General features: G+C 44.6%; 1 protein-coding gene across 2 annotated transcripts in view; it reads right to left on the minus strand.

Moving 5' to 3' along the window:
* Window positions 1–15,211, minus strand: part of SLC35F2 (solute carrier family 35 member F2) — a 73,827-nt gene that overhangs the window by 1,274 nt on the left and 57,342 nt on the right. For both annotated transcript variants that reach the window (XM_029602458.1, XM_029602457.1), the window contains exons 5-7: window positions 13,091–13,247; window positions 11,469–11,521; window positions 7,695–7,849 (exon numbers count right to left, since the gene is read on the minus strand). In XM_029602458.1, coding sequence (XP_029458318.1) covers window positions 7,695–7,849; window positions 11,469–11,521; window positions 13,091–13,247 — 365 coding nt within the window. The remainder of the gene's footprint in view (window positions 1–7,694; window positions 7,850–11,468; window positions 11,522–13,090; window positions 13,248–15,211) is intronic.

The following is a 15,211-nucleotide window of genomic DNA, read 5'->3' on the forward strand; positions in this document are numbered from 1 at the left end:
TTTTTTTACAGCTTTCAAAACAAGCACTGCTGTTGTAAAGTAACTAATAATTTACTTGCAATTTCAAAAACATCATCCTTAGCTCATTTTGCACAGTTATGTAACATAACTATTACTCTCAAAGTATTCACAAAAGAATTAAGTTAAAAAAGAAAAATATTGCAAGAAATCCTTTCAAATATCAAGCATCACAAGGGTTCTGTATAAACCAAATGGTCACATAACACTCATGGCAATGCCAATCACTGCAAAGCAGATTTATCAACATATGGTGACCCACTATGGCATGTCCTTTAACCACTTTGCTGTCCCTTGACATGCAAAGCTTATCATGAAAAGGGTACCTACATGGTCCTTTAAAACCAATGGAACTGCTCCTGTAGCTATTCGCCAAAGGCCAAAAACAGAAAGCATCTGTTGATCGCGACATAGGGGGTGGGGAAAAGCAGAAAGCTGAAAAAGCTGAGGGTGTCAGTGGTGAATGGAGGAGAGCATGCTGCTAATGCGGTCCTTATCAAGAGAGGGTGGCAAAGGTCAGTAGGACTGCTGAGCAAGATGCACACCTGAGCCCTATACTCCTTTCTCTGCTGTGAGATAAGAATCAGAGTTCCTCCTACTTAGCCTCTAACAGGAATCGAAGTAAATCAGGGAAGTGCTGTACCGAATGGAGAAATTACTATTTACCTGATCATTTCGTTTTCTCTAGTGTAGACAGACAGACAGACTCAGGACCAGTGGGTTATGCTCCCCTGCCAGCAGATGGAGACAGAGCAAGCTGACATCATAGTATATAACCCCTGCAGTGACCCCAGCCTGCCAATATTCTCTTCAAAAGCCACTGTGGACAGACCAACAAAAAACTTGATTAAAAACAAATCAACCATTACTGTACTCAACCAACAAGAAACACTGAACTCAAGTAAGAATGTATGTACCCCAATCTAGGGACTGGATGAACACTTATTAATCCCCCTGGGGCCTGGAGACCCACAGGACCACCACTGACACAATCATTTGGCAGCTAGGGCAGGAAGCTTAGTCCAACTGTCTACACTAAGGAAAATGAAATTATCAGGTAAGTAGTAATTTCTCCATTTCCTAGTGTATAGACAGATGGACTCAAGACCAGTGGGATGTACCAAAGCTACTGCTGAGTAGGGCTAGAGGCTGCCCGTGGTTCAGTTAACACCTCACATGCAAAGGCTGCGTCCTTCCAGGCCTGCACATCCAGACAATAGAACCTGGAAAAAGTGTGTAAGGAGGACCACATCGCAGCTCGGCAAATGGCGACAGGAGACAACCTAACCTCTGCCCATGACACTATCTGAGCCTTAATCTGAATAGGCAACGGCCTTTCAACATCCACTTATGCAGCCATGGCTTCTTCCTTAATCCAGTGAGCCACAGTAGCCCACAAAGCTGGTTGGCCCTGCTTCCTCCTACCATGAAGGACAAACAGGCAATCCATCTTACGGAAAGGTTCAGAAACCTCCAGATACTGTACGACATGTCTCCTGACATCCAAAGGATGCAAGAGGCGATACTCCTCTGCATCCATGTTCTTATCCAAGGATGGCAAAGAAATGGGCTGATTTAAGTGAAAATCCAAAACCACCTTAGGCAAAAAGGAGGGAACAGTACGCAGTTGTATCACCCCCTGGAGTCACCTGAAGGAATGGCTCCCAGCAAGACAAGGCCTGCAGCTCAGAACATATATTGCCACCAGGAACACAGTCTTCAAGGTCAACAACTGCAAGGAAAGGCTATGCGGCGGTTAAAATGTAGGGTCTTCCAAGAAATCCAATACCAGGTTAAGACTCCATAATGGAATCGATAACCTCAAGGGAGGCCGAAGATGCTTCACTGCCTGCAGAAAACTGGCCACATCAGGATGAGATGACAAGGAGTCACCAATCATCTGGCCCAAGAAACAGGCAAGAGCTGCAACCTGCACCTTCAAGAATTAAGGGCAAAGTCTTTATCTAACCCATCCTGTAAAAACACCAAAATAAGCAGAATCTTAAATGAATGAGGAAGAACACCACGATGCCTGGAATGCCCTTCCGGAGGATGTGGTGAAGACCAGAACTGTGAAGGACTTCAAAGGGGCGTGGGATAAACACTGTGGATCCATAAAGTCAAGAGGCTGCCAATGAAGAGTGGGTGACTCACCAGAATGATGGCTACTGCCTGGAGTCAATACCCTTATTAAATAAACATACACAGGCGTGACTCCAACATCGCTCTAAGCTTCAACAGCAAGAGGAAATGTGGAAAAAAGGATTCACACTCACAAAGAGGGGAGTAGCTGGCTTGTTACGGCGGTTACTACCCCAAATCAAATAAGCCTGATACTTCACTTTCAATGCATATACAGCATAGTTCTCTGATTCAACGGCAGGGGAGAAGAAAAGAGGGTTCGCACTCACAAAGCGGGGAGTAGCTGGCTTGTTACGGCGGTTACTACCCCAAACCAAATGGGCCTGATACTTCACTTTCGATGCACATCCAGCATGGCTCTCTGCTTCAACGGCATGGGAGAAGACTTATACGTCACGCATATCCAGCATAGCTCCCTGCTTCAACGGCAGGGGAGAAGAAAAACAACCAATAAGGGCTAATAACATAGTCTGGGTAAAACAAATAAGCATGGGTGCAGCTTGCTTATTGCGGCGGCTACTACCCCAAACTAATCAAGCTAGATATTTCACTTGGATGCAGCTCCATCACGGTGGGGATGGAAGGGAAATAGAACCAAGAGCTAAGAGAAACAGATAAGTATGAGAGAAAATATGTGTGAAGCTTGCTGGGCAGACTAGATGGGCCATTTGGTCTTCTTCTGCCGTCATTTCTATGTTTCTATGTTTCTATGATCCTCACACCAGGCCTCAAACACTTTCCAAACCCGTACATAGGCTAAGGAAGTGGAGAATTTTTAAGCGCAGAGCAAGGTGGCAATCACCACAGAAGAATATCCATGCTTCAACAGGTGAGCCCTCTCAAGGGCCAAACAATAAGACAGAATAGAGATTGATTTTCACGAAGAACCAGTCCCTGCTGCAACAGATTCTGGTGCAGTGGAAGATGAAGGGGGGGTGTCCACCAGGAATCTTCGCAGATCTGCATACATGGTCGCCTGGGCCAATCCCAGGCCACCAGGAGCACCACCCCCCTGTGGCCTTCGATCCTGAGAACTATTCTGCCCAACATGGGCCACAGGGAAAAGGAATAGAGCAGCTTGTCTTCCGGACAGACCTGTATGAACACATCAATACCCAGGGACCACGGACCTCTTGTGCAACTGAAGAACCGAGGAACCTCTGCATTGTGAAAAGTCGCCAGCAGGTCTAGGAACAGAAGGCTCCAGCGATCCTCTATCAGCTGAAATACCTTGTCTGGCAATACCTATTCTCCTGGGTCCAGACTCTCCCTGCTGAGAAAGTCTGAACTTACATTGTCTTTTCCTGTAATGTGAGAGGCTGAGATCACCTGGAGATGCCCTTCTGCCCATTCCATAAGTTGGTCTATTTCCTGCGACATTTGCTGGTTCTTGGCTCCTCCCTGCCAATTGATGTAGGCCACTGTCAATGCATTGTCTGACATCACTCAAACTGTTTGGCCCCGCAGTCTGTGGCTGAACCGCAAGCATGCCAACCGGATTGCCCAGGCTTCCAGGCGATTGATACTCCAGAGACACTCTTTGGCATTCCAGTGCCCCTGTGCTATCAGCTCCTGACAGTGAGCTCCCCAACCATGAAGGCTCGCATTTGTTGTGTGAATCAACCAGTTTGGAGATGTCAAGGAAATCCCCTTTCTCAGATGATCCCCTCCTGCAACCATCAGTGGAGATGAGAGCAAATTTCCATCGGCAAGTGGAGTCAAACTGAATAGTCCTGAGACTGTGGCTTCCAGCAAGACAGCAGGGAGCACTGAAGAGAACACATATGCATACTCGTCCACAGTACCACTTCCAGGGTTGCCGCCATCAGAGTACCTGTAGATAGGACCACACTGTCGGGCGTATAGTGATCACCAGAAGACGCACCTACGACATCAACTTCTGAATTTGAACGTCTGGCAGGAAAACTTTATCCTGTCTCGTATCGAACAGAACCCCCAGATACTCTAAGAAGGCTGAAGACTGCTTTTGGCCAGGTTCACCACCTAACCAAGCTCCTGCAACAAGAAGATCACTTTGCGGGTCACCAGGCGGTTCTCTTCTAGAGACTTGGCTGGAATTAGCCAGTCATCCAAATACGGGTGTACCAGGATCCCATCTTTTCTCAACTCTGCCGCTACTACCACCATAACCTTGGAAAAGGTTCTGGGAGCAGTGGCTGCACCAAAGGGCAGTGCTCGAAACTGATAATGGCGTCCCAACACCGCAAAACACAGAAAACGTTGGTGCTCCAAATGGATGGGAATATGAAGGTAGGCCTCGGACAAGATCCAGGGATGTAAAAAAATTCCCATGCTGCATGGCCAGTATCACTGAACACAAGGTTTCCATGTGAAAATGAGTCACCCGCAAATGATGACTGAATCCCTCAAGATCCAGGATGGAACAAAATGAGTCGTCCTTCTTGGGCACAACAAAATTAATGGAATATTGCCCCATACTTTCTTGAGACGGAGGCACTGGGACCACAGCCTTTAGACAGAGGAAATTAATAGCATAGATTCAACTGCCTGCTTCTTCTGCAGGGCGTGGCAAGGAGACACCATGAACATGTCCAGAGGAACATTGCGAAATTCCATTACCTTCTCATATCACCCCAGGGATCCACTGATCTGATATGATCTTGACCCACCTCTGATAAAAGAGAAAGAGGCCTCCCCCTATTTCTTGTTCCCGAAGGTGGGTCGGCAAACCTTCATTGGGAGGCTTGGGTGGATCCGCTACCCGAGCCCGCTCATCGCCTAGGCTGCCTGGGATAAAAGGACTACTGAAAGGCCAAGTCTTCTGAAAGGTCGACCCTCTATAGGGACAAAAACGCTTGGAACCTGGGAGATGATCCCTCATACCAAAGGGCTTTGCAACTGCTTCTTATCCTCTGGCAACCGAAGAACCAGATATTCGCCCCACTTACTGACCAGTTTCTCCATCTCGCTTCCAAACAAGAGCGAGCTTTTAAAAGGCATCTTTGTAAGATTAGCTTTGGAGGTGCATCCAGCTTCCCATATGGGATACCTGTAGCTAACCGAGGCATGTTTCGGCACTTAAAAATAAGACTGGAAGAGGGAGGGGCCACTGATTGTGGATCTGACCCCGACAGGATTGGTCAAAGCTGAGGACTGCACCTGAAGAAATTATTGCAATCCTTAAAAAAAACTCTACCCAAGAAAAGGCCGAAGGATCCAGGCCAAAACCAGAAGGTACTGGAGCGATGCCCACTGAGCAGCCATCTCCTGTGGAGAAACCAGTCAAGGGAGTTCCAAGGTCCGGCATATCAAAATTTTTAAATAAATAAATAAATATTCCTCCGCTTCTTTGAGTTTCACAACCATTGGCTTATATAAAGCTGGTAGGCAGCGATGTGGGCAATAAGCATGGCGCCTTGGAACATCTTCCTCCCAAGAGCATCCATCGCTCAAGGTCCTTCACCAGGGGTGCCGAGAAATGGGTCTCAGAGTGCTTGGCCCTTTTGAGGTCAGATTCGACCACCACTGACTGGCTAGGCAGCTAACACTTATTGAATCTGGCAGCTTTCTGGACAAGGTAAACCCCGTCCACCTTGTTATTAACGGGAGGCACTGTGATGGGGTGTTCCCAAATCCTCAGCAGCAACTCCTTAAGGATCTTGTGTACCGGGACCGCCATGATCTCCTTGGGAGGCTCTACAAATTGAAGGATCTCAAGAATTTTATGCCTGGCATCCTCTTCAGTTAAAAGCTGGAATGGGATGGCCTCCGCCATCACCGTCACAAAAGCTGCGAAGGTTAGGTCCTTAGGCAGAGACCTCCTTCGCTCATCTGGAAGAGGACAACTCAGTTTGTTCATCCCCTCCAGGGATCATAGGGACCCTCATTCTCACTGTATGCTACAGGGGAATGGGCCCTAAGTGCTTGGCCAGCATCCAGAGGTGCAGGCACCGATGGAACTGGACGGGGGACTATAGGCCTCGGTATCTCCAGTGGCCTCGGCAGAGCTTCCTCCTTAGAGGAACCAGCAAAGACCACTGTATTGGTAGGGGGAGGCCTCGGTGCCCCGCTGGGCACCAGTGCCGTCCTGGGAACTGATGCCAGCTGGGTCGGTAATGCACCAATAATCACACTGAATTTCTCCAGAAGCGATACGAGGACAGGCGGCACCAGCTCCAGTGCCGTCGGTGCCATGGGACCAAAGTCCTGCAGCGCCCAGCTCCACCGCCAGCTGGACTTGACGCTCCAGCTCCTCCTTGGACATTACCGATGCCAAGACCAACTGGGAAGGAGGAGGGGTGGCCAGATCTTCCTTGGACCTGTAAGGGGGATTGGCGACTGGCACCAGGACCAATGGAGACGGTCACAGACCCTGGGCATCGATGGAGGATGGACACTCCTCTCCATGAGATCACTTTGGAGGCATCGTGGCAAAAGCCAGTGTATCCCGTGCCCCACACTGTGCATCGACAGGGACCGGTGCCGATACTTCTTAGGCTTTCCCTTGATGCTCGGCTGGTCCTTCCCTGGTCAATCAACCCAAGAGGCTTACAGCTCTGTGGAAAAAAAGAGGGACCCCGTGTGGATGCGTGGTATAGAGCATGCTGGGCTTGCTCAGTGTGTCTAGCCAAAGTTTCTAGAAAGTGTCTAGAAACATTGACATAAGTTTTCTGCATTGGACTCCATTTGATGATGTCACCCATGTGTGAGGACTACTATCCTGCTTGTCCTCTGAGAATAAAACATATCTAGATGCCCTGTCTGAAAATGACCTTCCTTAGCCTGACTAAAGGCACGTGCAGGCTTCCATAGCACGTGCTCTTTCAGCTGGAGCAGAAGGAAATATTCCTGGGGCATGTTTAGATCTGGTACACGTGACATTTTCAGAAGTATGCACGCCAATTTACCTTCCCCAGCTGCCCACAGCTACAAGAAAGCAGATGCTTTCAGTGCAAGTATACTTTATGCTAAATTTTCAAAGAAAAATGATCTGGGTATCCACTATTTGAAAATCAGTGTAAAGTATACAAGCTAAAAGCACCTGCACACTTTGCAATTACGCACGTTATTTGAAAAATCGTCCCTGTATTGCTGCTTAACCCTCAGTGCACACAACTCTGAACCAGATAATAGATGTGGCCAGTGTGTCCCTGCTCAAAAGAGCTCACAATTTAACTTTGATCGCTTGGGAGGTTTATTGATTTTCTTGAAGTCGGCGTGAGAGCTGGACACTGAATCAGGGTGTTTAGGTTCACAGGTCTGTGTCTAACCCCTCTGCCACACTGCCAGCCTGCAGAGGTAGAGAGTGTGCAGCTAAACCCAGATTCTGGCCAATTCTGGCACAACTGTGGAGATATGGGAAGAATCTAGTGATAGAAGAGGATTAAAATGTCGTTCACATCAACACTGCATGACTACGTTCTAGTAAAACACCATCAAGTAATGGGAAATATGTCTCACATCAGTTTCCTAATATAGCAAGCTGACTGTCAAGAAGGCACTGTTTAAGATACAAATCATTTCACCACAATCAGCAAGGCAAACTGGCTTACCTTATAGTCAAAGAGGAAGAGTCCAAATAGAAAGCTGTAGAGATCTGCAGTCAGAATACCCAAATTGACCGAAGTTGCACTGGTGACTTTAATAACTATGGGCATGAGGTTGTAGAGACCAAACATGCACAGGGCAAAGGCTACGAACAGCAGTGCTGTAAAGGAAAGTTGCAAAGTTGGTCAAACAACCACAGCGGAGCCTGAAAAGCGTAGTTTCTCAAACAACTGAAACCTATGCACCAACACAAGTGGAGCAAGCTGCAAGCCTTTCCATGGGCTAATATTTACCAGAAGTGCCCCAAATAAAAACCGAGGGCTAGGGTTTCAAAACATTTAACTGGCTAATTTTCAAGAGTCAGCTGGTGAAACGTCACCATTTAAAAAATGGCTCCTCTCTGGCTGGCTAAATGCACAAGGTGCATACATTTAGCCAATTAAAAACTGGGCGCCACTGGAAATGTTCCTGGGGTAGTTTGACAGCTTGCTTATACAAATATTCACCACCAAGGGGGCAATTTTGTAATATCGTGCATAAAAAGTCCACAAATATAGGTAACAAGTTACACCAGTTTTCAAGGTGGACTTGCGCGGATAAGTTTGCTTTGAAAATAACTCCACCAAATCCACTTGCTCCAGTTACCCACATTTTTCCTGAAAAATGCACATATGTGCACTCTTGGATTGTAAAAAGTAAGGTCAAACCCCCTCCCCAACTCCACCCTCAGGAACACCTCCACTCAGTTCAAGGGAGCTTACGCACGAGCATGACATTTGAGTAAATTTTGTAAAAGGCCATCTCTGCATTATACTTCCTTTCCTGTAGAAGTCCTTATGAAAATCATCCTCCCCTGTGGAAGATTAAGCAGTTGGTAGCCGCACAAATACCTCTCTAAAGTCTAGCCAAATTTTCACGGACTAAATTTAGGGAAACCTTCAGCCGAAAACTTAGCTGGTTAGGTTTGGCTGAAAATTTGGCTAAAATTAACTGGTTATCTTCAATGCTCAGCACTCTCTGATAATTGACCCCTTACTGATTAACTACGCAAATTCCAATTCAACTTCTCTCTACATTATGGCATCTTTTGTCCCACGTGCAAATGGTTATGCTACAGCAGCAACACTAGTGGTTAGAGCAGCGCGCTACAAACCAGGGTTCAGGTCCCACTGTCACTCCTTGTGACCTTGGGCAAATCACTTTACCCTCCATTGCCTCAGGTACAAAAACTTAGATTGTAAACCCTCTGGGGATAGGGAAATACCTACAGTACCTGAATGTAATCTGCTTTGAAGTACCAAAAAGCAGAACATAAAAATCTAAAATAAAGAAATAAAGATTTTAGGTAGAGATTTGATTTATCTACTAACTAAAATGTAAAATCTCCCTTCATTCTAAGCTTTTAGTTAATTCCTGAAGAGTCATTACTATTAAATGTTTTGAAAGTCTACCAGAGTGTTGCTGAAAGGATTCTTGTTAGCACTTCTAGACACCTTCCCACTGAAGTTGGTGTTAACAGACTAGTTTATAATTTTATTTAGATTTTTTAGTTTATGTCCTAGAGTGAGGGCAGATCTTATGTTTGGACATATAACTTTTTAGGATGTCAATGGTACTCTATTTATGTTTTTCTATTTTACTTTTCCCTTAATGTTGATTGTTTTAATTTATATCTGTATTATTGATTTACTACTGATTTTTTTCCTGTGCTTAAATGTATTTTTAAGCTGTATGCTGTAAATTCACCTTGAGCATTCTTATAGAAAGAAAGCTAGAAATACATTGGTTGATTGATTGTCGTGGAGCATCTGAATATAGCACAAATAGTAGAAGAGTGAATGCAGAACAGAAGACTTCTAAAAACAGAGTGCAGCCAGAAAAGATACACATCCTTTTACTCCTAAAAAGGTGTAAAAAATATGATCAAGTATGATCAAGAAAAAAGGAAAGGCTAGCTAGGAATAAGAGCAAAAGATAAAAGCGGTGCAAAATTATAAGCCAGCTGACGGACTGAAGAACGGAGACTAATTCAATAGAGCAAAGCCAGCCAAAAACCTGTATGAGAGCTAAAATTATAGCTCTCATACTGCAATTCTATAGCTTAGCATCTTACTCCAGTATTTTTCATTTTAAATGTGCTTCACTAAAAGACTAAAAATCAATCCATTCCCATGAAAATGTTCAGGGTGAGTTCAGACAGGAGTGTGGTTGCTGCACCTCTGCAGGCGGCGGGACCTGGCTAATGTAGGAGTCCCGGGGAGATTCTGAGATGAGATGGAGGCCTGGGGAGGGAGAGGCATGCAATTCCCTCCCGTCATTTTGTGACAGGGTTTTACCCTAGCTGTATAATAAAGAGTATATGTAGCATCTATCGCCAACATTGAGGACATTCCGATACAGGATACCAGCCTACTGCATCAATGACCTTATGATTAAGTTAAAGGAAAATGTAAAACAATTCAGGAATGAAAGGCTTAAGTTAAAATGATCAGACACTTCAGAACTGACGAAAAAGGACCCAAAGACCTAGGTTTCTTAACCCACTACGAGCCATAAAATTATACTACCTGTCACCTTCTGATCAAGCATTAAGCTACCCCTCCCCTTCAGCCCTCCTTCCCACTATCAAGGGAAAGCTTTTCATGATTCACTTACCGTATTTTTCGCGCCATAAGACGCACTTTTTTCCCCCAAAAGTGGGGGGAAAATGTATGTGCGTCTTATGGAGCGAATATAAAAAAAAACTAAAAATCTAACAAACCCCCCCCCCCCACCCTCCTGACTCCCCCAAGACCTGCCAAACGTCCCTGGTGGTCCAGCGGGGGTCCAGGAGCGGTCCGGGAGCGATCTCCTGTGCTTGGGCCGTCGGCTGCCAGTAATCAAAATGGCGCCGACGGCCCTTTGCCCTCACTATGTCACTGGGACCGACCAATGGCAGCGGTAGTCCCTGACACATAGTAAGGGCAAAGGGCCGTCGGCTGCCAGTAATCAAAATGGTGCCGACGGCCCTTTGCCCTCCCTATGTCACTGGGACCTACCGCTGCTATTGGTCGGTTTCAGTGACATAGTGAGGGCAAAGGGCTGTCGGCGCCATTTTGTTTACTGGCAGCTGACGGCCGAAGCCCAGGAGATCGCTCCCGGACCGCTCCTGGACCACAGGGGACTTTTGGCAGGTCTTGGGGGGGGGGGTCAGGAGGGTGGGGGGTTGTAGTAAATTAAGTCGGCAGGTCTTGGAGGTGGGTCAGGAGGGTGGGGGTTGTTAATAATTTAAAGGGTTGGGATGGGGGGTTTTTTGGGGAGGAGGGGTTCCCAGAGAAAGAAAAGTTTTCTGATCTGGGGAGTGGACCGAAATGGCCCTCCCCAGACCCGAAAACAAAATGGGGAGAAAAAAAAAAGCTATGCACTCCCCTAATTTGCTCCATAAGACGCCCAGACGCAGAGCCGGTTTAGCACAAATTTTTTTTAAATTTTTTTTTATTTTCCCCCTCTAAATCCTAGGTGCGTCTTATGGTCAGGTGCGTCTTATGGAGCGAAAAATACGGTATATTTTCTGGTAATGTCATCTTTTGTTCATTCCATTCTGACCTGAGGGAAGGAGTATTAGTCCCCAAAAGCTAGTCAAGAAATAAGTTAAGTTAGTCCAATAATAAGGTATCCTATTTTTTATTTTGTATTAACCTTTATTTCCTTGATATAGGACAGTCAGTCCATTATTTGTGACTCGCTCTATACCATCAGGCATCTCTCTACTAAGATAGGTGAACTAATTTCATACATACCAATCTTCCAATCCCAATGAATACTGGCTACATCATTATATTCCACAATCATTCTGAATGGAAATAATTAAAAAAGTATGTTAGCAAAAATTGTATACATTTTTCTTGTTATATTTTCTTTAATATGTCTAAAACATGAGAGTTAATACATCACAAGCACAGTAAATGAATCATCGTAATCTATTTGTTTCATGCTTTCCTAGCAGAGTTCAAAGTGTGTTATGGCAACCTAAGGCTTATATTCCCAGTCTTGCAAGCAGAATAGAGGCATTTATAGCTTTACAGTGAGAGTGACACAAGCTCATATTGATAGTTTGTAGTTATAAGAACTAGTTTTGCAGTTGTTGGACATAATCAGCTTGGAATCTATCTACCTCTTGGGATCCTGCCAGATACTTGTGACTTGTGTACTGGGATAATCAGCTTGGAATCTATCTACCCCTTGGGATCCTGCCAGGTACTTGTGTACCTGGCTTGGCCACTATTGGAAATAGGATACTGGGCTTGATGGATCTTTGGTCTGACCCAGTATGGCAAGTCTTCTGTTCTTATGAACATAATTAGTGAGTCAACAAGGCTCTGCAACATGAAGAAACATGCTGAATCTGGAGTTGCTATATAGGAGAACGTTACCAAATGCCCCTCTCGATTCCTCTTCCTCATCAGTCAGTACCCTGAAGTGGTCATATCTCCTGGGACATTAGTACATCAGCGACAGACAAAATACACAGGTGGAACACTCTGTTCTCAATGTACCTCAAGCACTGTACAGCATCGAGAACAGCAGCAAGCAGCAACAGTGCCAACCATCTACCAGTTCATTGCTGATTGAGCTTGATGATGGTCCTTCTCAAACTCATACTGCCTACAGTGATGTTTGTAAAAAATACTTGCACTAGTAAATATTGATTCATTAATTCTGCAATTTCTGATACGTGATACAGAAATGTTGGGGCAAATTTTGCAGCTGTTGAACCCAAAAGTATTTCCATGTTCAACTTCTGTTTTCCTTATGTAGGTAGGGAGAAGGTAGTAATTGTATTTTTATTACTCTTATCCCACCTGTTGTGTTTGAACTTCAGCAGGCTCCAGCCAAAAGATTGCACTTTCTGCGCACAGAGCAGTATTTAAAAAATACCCAGGATAGGCATTGATATATATCTACATCAATTCAACATTTTACTAGCAAGTCATCAGTTTTTAAACTATTTAAACAACTCCGTTGCATTTACCCTTCACTCCCGGAAGCAACCATGCTTCAGTGTCACAAATGACCTCACATGGAATGAACTCAAACTGGCTCATGCAGTGCGCAATATCACCCACATCCCATCATAGCTAATGTGGTCCAATAGGATCCAGCGGATTTCAGGTAATTTATGATCTCCTTGCTAACACAGCTGCATCCAGAGCTGCAGAGGAAATGCAGCAGACTTTCTCAATGATTTTTACAATGCAAAAACTTAACAGTACCATTTTGAACAGAGGGAGAGAGTTACCGCTTGCTGCATGTACTGTCAAGATACTGTACAGGACAAAGAGGGTCTGGGATCTCTTCTGACTAAAGCGAAGTTGCACTGAAGTTGGAGATGCGACAGGAGACAGTGGCGAAAGAAACTCACAGCTGTAGACCGCTGATGAAGGTCCCGAACACGCCCAGCATCCCCAAGAACTCTTCTCTGCTCAGATTTTTCACAATGTACTCTTCACAAACGTTGGAAATTGCATACAGGCAAGCACCCACAAGAACTAAGATGTCTCCAACCAGCATGTTACTTCCTGGACACAAAGAGGGATCTGAGATGAGGTTTGCAGAGAATGTATTTTCATTTGCAAAATAACAAGCATACCCAACAAAAACAAAGCACATATCTTGCAGCCCTAGTTTTCTGGCCCTGCAAAGTACAATCTGCTGTGTTATGTCAGGAGAAATGGTTATTCACATTCACTGTGGTAAACATGCATTATTACCTGTGATGTGGTTCACTGAAATAAAAAATGCTTAAAGCTAACAGCTGTGGAGAAAAACGCCCTTTATTAAAATGCTACAAAATATAAGGTATACCTTGGAGAGAGGCAGCATGTTATGCAAAGCACTAATATAACACTCTCTCTCAAGTGATTTTACTACTAGCAAGATTATATATAGGATTTCTACACTTGTTTCACCCACCCTAAACTAGATTATATAATTGCCCAAATTTCTGTGATTGTTTTTTCTATTATAAACAAATAATGTGAATGGACATATGGTAATTTGCTCTTGGCTTCCATGCTAATTATCTTTGTCTCATATATAAATTAGATTATTTATGGCTCGCAATTAGACAGAATGTAAACTGGCCTTGTCTCTGTTCAAAACTGTTCTATAACCTTGCAGTTCAGCATCTTTTATCTAACTTACTCTGGGATTCATCATTCCGCTATAAATTTATTTATTTATTTATTTATTTAGAATTCTTATATACCGACATTCTTGTACAATTGACAAATCATATCGGTTTACAATCTAACAGAACAATCGCGGTTAAGGCATTACATTAAAACAAAGCTTCTAACAGAGTAAATATAGAACAACATAACAGTGGCAGCTAAGGCGTTACATTAAAAGATAGGGTCTAATAAAGTATAAATATGAGAATAAATATGAGAACAAGTGAACAAGTATAAATATGAGAACAAGTGTAAATGTGAGAGCAAATGAACAAATCAAATGGAGCGTAAAGGGGACCCTGAAGGACATAGGAGAGATCTTAAATCCCAATTATATTCTGTTATGTCCTTTGACCTGTGTCAAAATGGTCTTGGGAATCCGGGAAGGCTTGTCTGAAAAGCCATGTTTTGAGGTGTTTCTTAAATGTTTGATGATAAGGTTCTTGACGAAGCTTCGGTGGCAGAGAGTTCCAAAGGGTGGGTCCAGCTGTCGAGATTGCACGCTTTCTTAGTGAGGTTTTGACCGGTGGGGCATATAATGAACCTTTATATGCATTTCTGATTGGTCTGTCTGATGTATGCAGACGGAGTTGAGAGCTTAGATTGAGACGGGCGATGCCGTGAATGTCCTTGTGGATCATCATCAATGCTTTGAAGGTAATCCTAGATTTTATGGGAAGCCAGTGAAGGAAATGAAGGATGGGTGTGATATGGGCTCTTTTATTAGAGTTGGTGAGTAACCTTGCCGTGGCATTCTGGACCATCTGAAGGGGTTTGGTAGTTGTCGCTGGGAGACCTAGCAGTAGAGAATTGCAGTAGTCTAACTTTGTGAGGATAATTGACTGAACTACTAAACGGAAGTCGTTAAAATGCAGGAGATGTTTCAGATTTTTGAGTACTTGTAGTTTAAAGAAACACTCTTTGGTTGTGTTGAGGACGAAAGATTTTAAGTTGAAGTGGTTATCGAACCGAACCCCTAGGTCTCTGACGGATGGGGAGTGGTTGGCGAATGCTTTGATGATGAATGCTTTGGCGAATTGTCAATATGAATAGAAGATGAATGCTTTGAAGATGAATGCTTTGGCGAATTGTCAATATAATAGAATGATGGCCCGTGGGAAAAAGAGGGGTGGGGTGAAAGCATGCAGCTGGCCGCATCATGGTGGTATGTTTTCGCCTGCCGCAGTTGCAGCCAGGCCACACACTTTTGCCCTGATAGCGCCGTGGGAAAAGGTGTTGTTATTTCCCACAGTACTGCCATCAATAGTGTGGAAAACATTATCACCCTCAGCACTGCCGGGCCATAACCC

Source organism: Rhinatrema bivittatum, chromosome 5, assembly GCF_901001135.1.
Source record: "Rhinatrema bivittatum chromosome 5, aRhiBiv1.1, whole genome shotgun sequence".
Classification (NCBI taxonomy): Eukaryota; Metazoa; Chordata; class Amphibia; order Gymnophiona; family Rhinatrematidae; genus Rhinatrema; species Rhinatrema bivittatum.